This window comes from Gracilinanus agilis, chromosome 6, assembly GCF_016433145.1.
Source record: "Gracilinanus agilis isolate LMUSP501 chromosome 6, AgileGrace, whole genome shotgun sequence".
NCBI lineage: Eukaryota > Metazoa > Chordata > Mammalia > Didelphimorphia > Didelphidae > Gracilinanus > Gracilinanus agilis.
Genome location: NC_058135.1, coordinates 257,305,624 through 257,317,936, shown reverse-complemented (window position 1 = coordinate 257,317,936; position 12,313 = coordinate 257,305,624). Strand labels below are relative to the sequence as shown.

The window sequence follows — 12,313 nt, the reverse complement described above, 5'->3', positions numbered from 1 at the left end:
CCATTTTACAGAAGGGAAAACTGAAGCAGACAGAGGTGAAGTGACTTAACCAGGGTCACACTGATAGGAAGCATCTGAGACCACATTCGAACATATCTTCCTTTCTTGTGGTCCAGTGCTCTGACCACTACATCATCTACCTGTGCTGAGGGATTTTCTAGAAGAGGTAAAATTTTCCTGATGCTCCAGTATGAGGATGACATCTTGCTAATTATACTAAATCCTAAAATCCTTTGGGGGCTCAATGAGATCCACAGCTACTGTAAAGAGATTGGTCTAGTAATTCCTACAAAAAAAAAAAACCAAACTCCACCCCCCTCCAAAAAATGAAGATTATTATTTTTCACATGAAATTGAATGGATAGTCCATTTGGGTAATCCATTATGGACAGGCACTGCAAATGGATACAGTCCCAGAATTAAATAGCATGCAAGCTGTATTTTATAGTTTTTCAATAATCCTTAGCTATCTTCAGTCACCAAGCTCTATGCTTTGTACATCAATGACCTTCTGGTGCTGCTAAATGGCTGTTAAGAAAGCTCAGATTTTTAGGTGACCCAAAGGCAATGGCATGAGCACCATGGTTGGTATAAGTTAGCCATAGCATGTTATCAATGATAACTTGTGTGCAAAGAATGATATAAAAGACCATAGACTAACAACTAGAAGGGTCTTCAGAGGCTATCTAGCAAAACCTCCTCATTTTAGAGATGAGGAAATCGAGTTCTGAAAAGAGAGAATGACTTGTCTCACATCACACAGGAAATAAGTAACATTGGTGGGATATGGATCAGCTCTCACTCCAGGCACAGTATTCTTTCCCTCATCATGCTATACTCATGTCTATGATCAGAAGGGGAGGTAGACTTTTATGGGAGTCGTCTGTTCCACTTTCTATTTGTTGTCTTCTTTTCATTGGCATTTGAGTACTCTCTAAACTAGAAGATACTGGCATCCACAAATACTAAAAAACCAAGAGGAAGGTTTCTAGCATATTGGGTCAATCCTATTAGAATGTAAGCTCCTTGAGGGCAGGGCCATAGATGATATAAAGACAAACTTTATCAATGAAAATTAATTTCTTCAACAAGTTAGACCTATGATCTAACTTGCTGTTTTCAAATTGTACTATGCCTTTGTCGATATTTTATATAAAATGGTTGGGTATATGAATTCAGATACATTATTGGTCAAATTATATCCCCTAAAATACAGCTCCTTACAGCCAAACTTGATATTCACATGATTCTGTCTGTCTTTTGGGACAGCCATCAAAGAGGTTCAAATCCTACCCTAAAATGTTCCTGTCAAATAGTTTATGACTGCTTAATCTAGAGGGCCCAGTTAAGTGTCATGGTACCAGTTTCCTCTCTTCCAATCTCTCCACAGGAGAGAAATCTCTGACATTCTCAGCCAAGGTGATCTCCTACAGCAAGAAAAAGGATTCATTCATTCATTCATTCATTCATTCATTCATTCATTCATTCATTCATTCATTCATTCATTCATTCAATAAACATCTTTTAAGTGCCTACTATATGCCAGGCACTGTGCTAAGTGCTCAGGATACAAAAGGAGGCAAAAACCAATTGTACTTCTTGGACTAGACTCCATCTCCATCTCACTAGATTAATTCTTCCAGGAAACTTCTCATCCTGCAAGACAGTATCAGACTAGGACAGAGTTGGCAAATGTTTTCAAGTTCTCATGCCCAAACGGCAGCTTCAAGCTGCCCATGAGCCCCCCTTCATTACCCCAGAGAGCAGAGGGAAGAAGTGCTTGCTCTGGGTAGCTGGACAAAGGACAAGGCATGCAAAAATATCCTTGGGCATTGGGAAGAGGGGGAACAAAGCAGCTCCCCACCCCATGCCTGGCACGGCACACGGGCCAATACTTAGCCAACGCTGGACTAGAATAATCCCCTCATTATAGAGATGAGGAGATTGAGTTCTGAAAAGAGAAAATTTGTACATCTACTTAAGGCAGTAAGTTTCAGAGAAGGCACAAAAATTTGTACACCAAATTGTACATTTGGTACTCACATCTTTTCAGTACCCTCAGTTTCTTCTCCCACTTCTGATTGGAGGAATGGATTGTAGAGCAAAAAAACTCCTCAAACCTCCATTTAAGGAGGGCACACAGACTAGCCACATATTCATTTCCTACCAGCCGCCGTCCATGGTCGGGACTCCAGATTCTCCCTCCCCCCATCCCAGCTTCTCTCCATACTTTTCAGCTTTCTTTTGCTTATTGTGTTCCCTCATGTATTAACCTCTTGGAGGGAAGGACTATATTTCTTTTTCTCATTTGTATCTCCAGCACTTAGCACAGGGTCTGGCACATAGTAGGTGTCTAATCAATTTTTACTGATTGATTAAAGATCTCAGTCCCTACAGTCATTGAAAAGGCTTTTGCTAAATTAATCAAGGTGCCATTTTTTACAATGACCTATTTAAGATTTGTTTTGAATGGCCTACATTTGACAGGGTGCCTATTTTTATCTCATTTCAACAATATGCGATTAGAATCTTCTCTAGTGGGACACTTGCCAATTGCGACTGATGCCTTAACCCAATGACTGCATAGGACTATGAAGCTGGATGAACTCCTGAGAGGTAGTCTAGAGCAACTCATTCACTTTATTTTTTAAAATAAATTTCACTGGTGTCTTTAATTTGTATGTTATAGAATTTTTTTTGGCATACCCCTCTTCAGCCCCTAAAACTAAATCTTCCCTTGTAACAAAGATAAAACTGAGTCAAATGAAGTCAATAAGCATTTATAAAATACCTAGTATAGGTCAGGCACTGTGTCTAAGCACAGCAACTAGGATTTAGAACTATACATTATAGAACCTCAGGCCAAACTTTCAAAGTCTCATCTTCACCACTTTTTAACTGTGACCCCAGTAAAGGGCATCATTGAAGTACAAAGAATGATTATTAATGTGGAGAGGACGTTGGCAGTGGCCTTCCTTTCCAGAGCACAGCTCTAACCTCCAGCCAAAGACACAAAGTAGATTATATAGACCAGTCATTGGCCACCAGGTGAAGCTTCTTGGAGAGAAGTAAATAGTCAATCAGGACCCATGAAAATCCATGGGGAAGAGGCCAGAAGTCAAAGAACCAGAAATGGGCAAATATCATCCTGATGATCAAGAAGGAGGCAATGAAAGAGCTTCAAAACACAATTTGACCTCAAGGTCTTTTTTTTAAACCCTTAACTTCTGTGTATTGGCTCCAAGGCAGAAAAGTGGTAAGGATGGGCAATGGGTGTGACTTGCCCAGGGTCATACAGCTGGGAAGTGTCTGAGGCCATATTTGAACCTAGGACCTCCCATCTCTAGGCCTGACTCTCAATCCACTGAGCTACTCAGCTGCCCCTCAAGGTCTTTCTTAAATTCAAGGACTTTTTATGAAAAAAGTCCTCAAAGGGATATGAGAAGAAGAAAAAGAGAAAAAGGAGAAAGGGGATATGAGATCACTATGAACCAGAAAGATCAAATCATGCCAGGCTTCTAATTTCCCTTCGTATAAATGGAGATTTTAAAGCTTGGACTGTATCCCCCATAAGTCCCTTAGTATTTCCCAAAATTCCCTTTAATCTCTCCTGTGCCTTCACATTATTATATTATTATAGTTGGCTGTAACTCCTCCCACTTCCTCTTTTGCTCTCGGGAGCAGGCTGGTTAGTACCTTTTTAGTTAGCTTGTTATGTTAGTTTATTATTAATAAAAATTTATAAATATAATATTTAGTATTTTATATATTAATTTTAATCTCCATACTTTTCAACAATACTGTTAGTGATCATTATAAATATAATGCTGATGATAAAAGAAGAATGTTTATATAGCACTTTAATATTTGCAAAGTTCTATTATTATCCTCATTTTACAGATGAAGATACTGATCAGGTTTAAACACTGTTATTATCTTTGTTTTACAGATGAATAAATGGAAGTATCCATCTGTTAAGTGACTTCCCCAGTAAGTATTTAAGGTCAGATTTGAACTCTGATCTTCTTGGCTCCAGACCTATCTACTTTATCACCCAAGTACATCAATGATTAGATTGGTAGATCAGGGAAATAGCATCGATGTGGGATGCTTGGATTTCCACAAGGTATTAAACAAATTATCTGAAAAGGGGAGAATAGTTTCCTGGATGGAGTGTTAGATTTGGCGTTACCGGACCTGAGCTCCTTTCCTAGCTCTACCATCTACTAGTGACCCTTAGAGACAGAGACCATTATTTTAACCTTTCTGACTCTCAGGTTTCTCATCTGTAAAATGGAGATATTAATTCAGCTGTGGTCTGGTGGATGGGCTGCTTAGCACAGAGTTCGTGAGACCCGGGTTCCAATGCCATCTCTGATCCTGGCAAATCGTTTCACCTCAATATACTTGAGATAACTCTACTAAGTCTAAGAAGGTTGGAATCTGCATTTTTTAATTTAATTTAGTTTTTTTTTGTAACACTGCCTGAGCCAGAACTCCAGACTGGCATGAGTATGGGCTGGACCAGAACCCCAGCTGTTCTAGGAGTCTATACCCTATGTCACAGTGACCACACCATGCTCTCTCTCATGTAATACTTTGTATTGGGGCCAGACCTGTGATTGATTGGTATAGGTAACTCCCAGGGAAGGAGACTCCCTCCACCACCTCAAGTCAGCACCTTCTCTGAAACTGATTGTCTTAAATAAAACACTGAGAAGTTAACAGACTTGCCCAAGATCACACATATTAACTAGTCAGAGGCAGAATTTGAACTCAGGTCTTCTTGACTCCAAGTTGATATTTCTCTCTTCTACAACAGTGTCATCTCTTTATGTAAACAAGGGCTGCTGATACTATAAATGCTGCTGCTGCTACAAAGCCATTTGAAATGGGCTATCCCACCTGAGTGCTTATCAATCTCTATGGTAACATCACATCCCTGAGCTAACTTGCCTGAAACAGAACTAGGTTGGGAAAACTGGAGCTTTGTCTTAGACCATCAAGATGGTGGTCTTTCATGAAATGGACCTCATAGTTCTCCTTGACACGGCAAAACTCTTCTCCCTCTTTCAGCCCTGAGTTATTCCCCTCTAGCCTCCCACTGCCGTGGCACCCTATCCCCAAGGATATATCCTCCTCACTCCCAAAAAGAGGCAATCAGATGGCATAATGAATAGAGCACCGGACCTAGAGTCAGGAAGACCTGAGTTCAAATCTGACCTTGGACCCTGGCCAAGTCATTTTAACCACTGCCTGACTCAGTTTCCTCATCTGTAAAATGGAGCTATTAATAGAAACTATCTCCCAGAGTTGTTATGAGGGTTCAAATGAGATGACATAAAGCATTTCTCAAACCTTAAAATGCTTTATATAGAAAAGCTAGTTGTTATAAACATAACATATTATGATCATATAAATATATAACATAAATGTTAGTTGTCATCATCCTCACAAGCTGCCTCCTCTTCTGGAATGATTGTACCTTAGGTCAGATTGCTTTCTGTCCTCTGTCCCCTGCCCCATCTCATGACCCTCAACTGCCCTTTTTACCCTCAGCAGATCATTACCTCGACAGTCAGGTTGCTAGTGGTACTTAGAACTTTTTTCTCTGCATCCTGAAATGCTTTCTGCAGCCTCTGCTCCATGGTCTGAGCAAACTTGCAGGACTGGATGTTGTCAGACTGGCCCACAAACTGCAGCACTGGAAAGAGAGCAACAACAAAAAAAAGTCAGCTTTCCCCCAAAATAGACTTCTCCATCCTTTTGGACTAACTGCGGTCCTGATATCAAGTGATACACTTTTTGATTATGGCACGATGTATTCAACAATAAGGCTGGGCAATAAAGCTGTTGCTCATATATGCTGGAGTACAGAATTTAAAGAGATTTATTAAGTCTAAGAATCGGAGGCGCAGCCAAAGCTGAGTTTCCCTGCAGACCAAAAAATCTCATTTCATTTTAATACGTATATCTGTTTGATCCTGCTCAGGGAAAGATGGCAGCCCGAAATGGGGAGATAACTCTTTTCAGATTGTTTTCTTTAAATGCATCAATGCCCAGTCACTTGTATAACTGGTTCCAAATTTAATTAGTAGAGTATGCTAATATTCCCTTTGCGTGCAGTCATTTTCAGTCGTGTCCAATTTTTCATGACCCCTTTTGGAGTTTTCTTGGCAGTTACTAGGATGGTTTGCCACTTCCTTCTCCAGCTCATTTTACAGATAAGGAAACTGAGGCAAATGGGGTAAGTGATGTGACTAGAGTCACATAGATTAGTGTCTAAGACAAGATTTAAACTCATGACGAGTCTTCCTGACTCCAGGATTGGTGCTCTATCCACTGTGCCGCCTAGCTGCCCCTCTTAACATTCTCATTGTCTCACTAATAATTGATCTTATATAGAGTTGGAAACTAAGTGTAGATGACAAGGTTAGGGGTTAAAGAACCAGGTACAATCCCCCTATTAATCGTGTAGACAATATTAGGCATTATTATACATCTTTGGGTCTCAGTTTCCTCATTGGTAATATGGAAGTGAAAATGCCCTGTTCTCTCTTCTCTTCTCAGTGTTCTTTTGAGGCTCTATTCAAATGATATATGTGAAGCCTTAGGTAGACTGTAAAATGCAAATGATATACCGTGTAAAGAGCCCTGGATTTAGAGTCAGAGGACCTGAGTTCAAATACCACCTCAACTATTTATTACCCATTTGTCTTCAACCAAATTGGCATAGCATAGTAGATACAGAATCAGAATTTGAATCAGAAAGAACTAGCCTCAAATTCTGCCTCACTCACTTATTGTATGACCATGGGCAAATCAATTAAGCTCTCTGGACCTCAATTTCCTCACATATAAAACAGAGAAGCTGGATTTGGTGATTTCCACTACTAACTCTAAATATCTTTGAAACTTATAGCCCAATAAGTTGTTTCATCCTGGATTTAGAACCAAGAAGACACAGGTTCAAATTCTGATTCTGAAGCTCATTGGTTGTATGACCCTGGTCAAGTCACTTAACATCAGTTACCACATTTGTAAAATTATTAAAGTAGAATTTACATATGTTACACATTTGAACCCAGGACCTCCTATCTCTAGGTCTGGCTCTCTATCCAGTGAGCCACCTAGCTACTTCTGGAGTTTATATTTTAATGAGAGGATACATCATATAAACAGATAGGGAATCACATCAAAGCTACCAGGAAAGGCTTCCCATAGGAAAGGGAACTTAAGTTGACCTAGAATAAAACTAAAGATTTTAAGGCACAGAGGTAAAAAATGGAATTAATTCCAGGAACTGTGCTGTGGGAAGAACTTTGGCTTTGGAGCCTTTAGGACCTGGATTCAAATCCTGACTTTGATACTTATAACCTATGTGACCTTGGATAAGTAATTTAACTTCCTTATTCCTGATTTGTCAAATAAGGGAGTTGGGCTGTAGATGATCTTTGAGGTCCCTTCCAGTCCTAGAGATAGGATCCTATGATCCAAGTCAAATTTCAGGAAAAGTAAGGAGGTCAGTTTGGCTAGCTGTCTATAGGAAAGAGAGGAGGAATACATTCTGAAATATAAAACAAAAGACATCCTTGGAAAAAAGATGCAAAAAGCAAAGAAGAGCAAGAAAATTTAAAACATTTAAAAAAGTTAATAATATTTACATGAATAAAATATAAATTAAACAAGTAAAGAATCAAAATTTAAAATACTGATTATATATAACACATTAAAGTTTGCAGTGGTCTTTACAAACATTATCCCATGTGTGCATTAGAATAACTCTACAGGTATTATTATTCCCATTTCACAGATGAGGAAATGGAGACTTAGTGAGGTTGGGACTTTTCCATGGTTATATAAGTATCAGAGGTAGGACTTAAACCAGGTCTTCTGGATTCTGAATATAGAGTTCTTTCAACGAAACCATATTGTTTCTTTTTTTTTTCTCTAATCATTACTTTTTATCTTAGAATCGATACTAAATATTGATTCCAAGGCAGAAGAGTGGTAAAGGCTAAGCAATATGGGTTAAGTGACTTGCCCAGGGTCACACAGCTAGGAAGGTGTCTAATGACAGATTTGAACCCTGGACCTCCCATCTCCGGGTATGGCTTTCTATCCATTGAGTCACATAACTGCCCCATCGTATTGCTTCTTGACACAGACCCATCTGTGTACTGTTGCTTTAGGTTTCTATCTTGAGACTGTGTTTTAAATAGGCATTTCCTCTGTTCCATTCTCATCCCTCTGAGTAAGATAGTTTTCTTCCTCTGGAGATCCTTCCAAAGGTACTTGTCACAAGGAGGTACTCACCTGTCTTTAGCTGGAAGGCGTAGGCTGGCTGGGGGTTCCACGGCGAGGCCAGCACTGCCACCGATTGAAGGTTTGCTAGATGCTGCTTCAGGTCAGCAGTGACATTGCTAATGCCATAAGCAAGCAGGGTCTCAACAACCACAGCAGGGATATAAACCAGTTTCCCCTTCGTAACATAATAACCCACTGTCACATTATGGGAATGTTCCAGAATTTCCACCTGAAAAAAAAAAAAAAGGAACGGACTAGTTCACACCTTCAAGAACTTCAGTAAGTGGCTTATTTTCACGTTGCTCAAAAATGGTGCAATCCTCAACAAGTACCTGGCTGTCAGAAATGCTTACTAACCAACCGACTGCTGAACTTTATGGAAGTAAATCATGTTAGATGATGGCGTAACATATTTCCAGCAGCGCTCTTTGTGGTGGCGATGAACTGGAAATGGAAGAGATGTCCATTGGGGAAAAGGATACACAAGTGACGGCATCTGATTGTGATGGAATATCACTGTGCCTTAAGAAGTGGCACACGGGCTAATTTTAGAAAAACATGGAAAGATCTACATGACATTAAGAAGAGTGAAAAGAGCAGAAACAAGGGAAGATTTTATGCAACGTTGTTTGAAGAATGACTTGTGTATGTCCACCTCCAGAGAAAGGACCAAAACAGAAACAAGCAAGACAAGGTTTTATGTGTGTGTGTGTGTGTGTGTGTGTGTGTGTGTGTGTGTGTGTGTGTGTGTATCTTTTTGTTCAATGGTGACTTTTCTAATGAAGGGAGGGGAAAGCAGGGAAGGAAGGAGATACCTGGGAACTTTAATGTAACAAACACATTAGTCAATTAATTTTTTAAAGACTATTGATCAGTGCAGTTGAGATATATGATATTCTGGTAAAAAATATACTAGCTTGGGGCAGCTGGGTAGCTCAGTGGAGTGAGAGTCAGGCCCAGAGACAGGAGGTCCTAGGTTCAAAGCCAGCCTCAGCCACTTCCCAGCTGTGCGACCCTGGGCAAGTCACTTGAACCCCATTGCCCACCCTTACCAATCTTCCACCTATGAGACAATACACCGAAGTACAAGGGTTAAAAAATATATATACTAGCTAAGGGAAGATGACCAGCTATGTCACATAGTACTGATTTTTATGGAATTTTAAAGAGTTTAGAGAATTTCAAAACTTTAAAGATTTTAAAGAATTTTAAAGAATTTTTAAAAATTTAAGATGTTTAAAAAATTTAAAGAATTAAAATAGGAGAGAATAACAATTTATACCACAAAATGGGAATCACGATACTCACAAGGGCTTCTGTGGGGAAAACACTATAAACATTTAAGAACTATTAGTAATGGGAGAAAAAATGGGGCAGCTGGGTAGCTTGAGAGTCAAGTCTAGAGACAGGAGGTCCTAGGTTCAAATCTGGCCTCAGATATTTCCTAGCTGGGTGACCTTGGGCAAGTCACTTAACCCCCATTGCCTAGCCCTTGCCACCCTTATGCCTTGGAACCAATATACAGTATCGATTCTAAAATGGAAAGTAAGGGTTAAAAAAATAAAAAAAATTTAAAAAGAACTATTAGTATGACTATTATAACAAATGGAACCAGTCGGTTGACAAGGATTTTTTTTTGTAGGAAACAAATTTAAGTGTAATCTATATTATTAATAACATTTCTTCCATTCTTTTCCTTAAGTCTAGATTATCAAGAAGACATTAAATGGAGCCCTGATATTCGCAGATTTCTGAGCATACATTTTCACACTGAAAATTTAAGTTGGCTTGTTGTAGTTGAATCTAAGTCATTACTGATTCCTGATCAGGAATTAAAGAAACCATTCATTTAACCTCATTGTGTCTCAGTTTCCTTTTATATAAAATAGGAAGAATAATAAAAAAAAAACATCTCTTTCATGGGGTTGCTTTCACAATCAATCAAATGTGTTAGCATGTAAGAAACTTTGCAAATCTTAACGTACCATATAAATGCAAATGCTAGTAGTAGTAGTAGTAGTAGTAGTAGTAGTAGTAGTAGTAGTAGTAGTAGTAGTAGTAGTAGTAGTAGTAGTGGTGGTGGTGGTGGTGGCAGGAGGAATAGTGGCAGTAATGGTAGTGTGATGGTAATAGTAGTAGCGGTAGTGGCAGTGATGGTCTAAGTTTAAGATTAAGTTTTGGTTTTAAGTTTTAAGTTTTGGTTTAAGTCTAAGTCTAAGTCTGCTACCTCCTAATTGTGACCTTGGCTGAGTCATTTAATCCTTTTGAAGGGCTAGCCAATACTCTCTCCCCAATAAAATTACTTAACGTTCCTAATTTTTAACACAATTTTCATAATTGAAAGAAGACTATCATCCAAGTGAAAATGTCTGATCTCACTTTACTTGCTAGTTGTATGACCCTGGACAATTCACTTACCATTTTATTAATTGGTGCTTAGAACCAAGAAGGTATAAGAGGTCATTGAGTCCTGTGCTTTTGTTGGGCATATAAGGAAGCTTGGGGCCAGAGAAGTGAAGTCACTTGTTGAAGATCACACAAGAAGAAAGAAGCAGAGCTAAGCTTCAGGAATACAAGCTAAGTCTCAGTCTCCTTGTCTGAAAAATGGGGATGATGAAACCTACACTACCTGCCCCAGTGGTTTGTTGTGAGGATAAAATGAGATCACATAAAAAAAGCATTTCATAATTATTATTAACTTATTATATGCATTATATGTATAATATATAATAATAATTAAGTTGTGGGGCTTATTATTATTAGTTTACAATAGCTAATAATAACATCTAGCATTTGTACAGCACTTTAAGATCTGCAAAGCACATGACACATGCTATCTCATTTGATCCCTATAAAAACACTGAGTTAGTGCTATTATTTTTCCCATTTTATAAACAAAGAAAATGAAGCTGAAAGGTAAGTGACTCTTCTAGGGTCATACAGCTAATAAGTGTCTGAGACAAGATTCTAATTCAGGTTCTCCTGACTCTGAGACCAGTTCTCTAACTTCGGCTACACCCAGCTTCCTAAAGTTAAATGGAAGTCATTTCAGAATCAGCGACTTGGGTAGTTGGACCAATGATTATTTTGAAAAATAGTAAAATGGCAAAAATAAACACAAAATTAGAAAAAATAAAGATGAGTCAAAGACTTAGTATGCAATTACAACAGTTTCAACTTAACCAACTCAAATTAGCCTTCTATGCTGGAAAATGAGAAATGGACCAAGATGAAGCTATTTAATTTTATTGTCATCACTATGAAGGAGACCAAAAGAACCTAGAAACACTGTAATCAGCAAGCACTAGATCTTCTTGCCAAGAAGAGAAAGATCAAGGATGCCACCAGGTTAGAAAGCAAATCTAGTTGTAAAACATCATAAAGGAGCGTAGTAGGTTATTATAAAAAACATCATCTCAAAACAGAAAAAAGCAGTTGAGAGAGAATGAGCCTATAGAAAGCTTAACCATGAGTTTCAACTAAGACAAATCATCTTTTAAAAAATGTATTTTTATTTCTTTTAAATTATTATTTTAATTAATTAATATTTATTATATTATAAAATACAAATATATAAAGAATATACATATGATATAATATATAATATGATAACAATATATTATAATATATATTAAAATAATTAATAAAAATTAAATTAATAGAATTTATTTCCAGGTAGCTTAGCCTTTCTCTCCCTCTCAACACCACAAAAGGTATCATCTTGCAAACAGAAATGCATAAAGATTATGTCTTTCATGTTTCCATTTTTTACTTCATTCTCTGGAGGTAACCATTCACAAATTATCTCTTAGTTATTTCATCTTTAGCTGTATATAATGTTCTCTTGGTTCTACTCATTTCATTCTTCATTATCTCATGTCGTTCTTTCCAAGTTTTAAAAAAATTAACCTGCTTATTCTTTCTTATGGAGCAACAGCAACAGTATTCTATCACAATCATATGCCACAATTTATTTAACCATTCCCCAGTTAATGGATATCCTCTT

General features: G+C 38.0%; 1 protein-coding gene across 1 annotated transcript in view; it reads right to left on the bottom strand.

Moving 5' to 3' along the window:
• The window catches only part of KIAA1549L (KIAA1549 like), a 190,311-nt gene that overhangs the window by 146,932 nt on the left and 31,066 nt on the right, over window positions 1–12,313 (bottom strand). The window contains exons 6-7 of the mRNA XM_044681845.1: window positions 8,317–8,536; window positions 5,571–5,704 (exon numbers count right to left, since the gene is read on the bottom strand). Coding sequence (XP_044537780.1) covers window positions 5,571–5,704; window positions 8,317–8,536 — 354 coding nt within the window. The remainder of the gene's footprint in view (window positions 1–5,570; window positions 5,705–8,316; window positions 8,537–12,313) is intronic.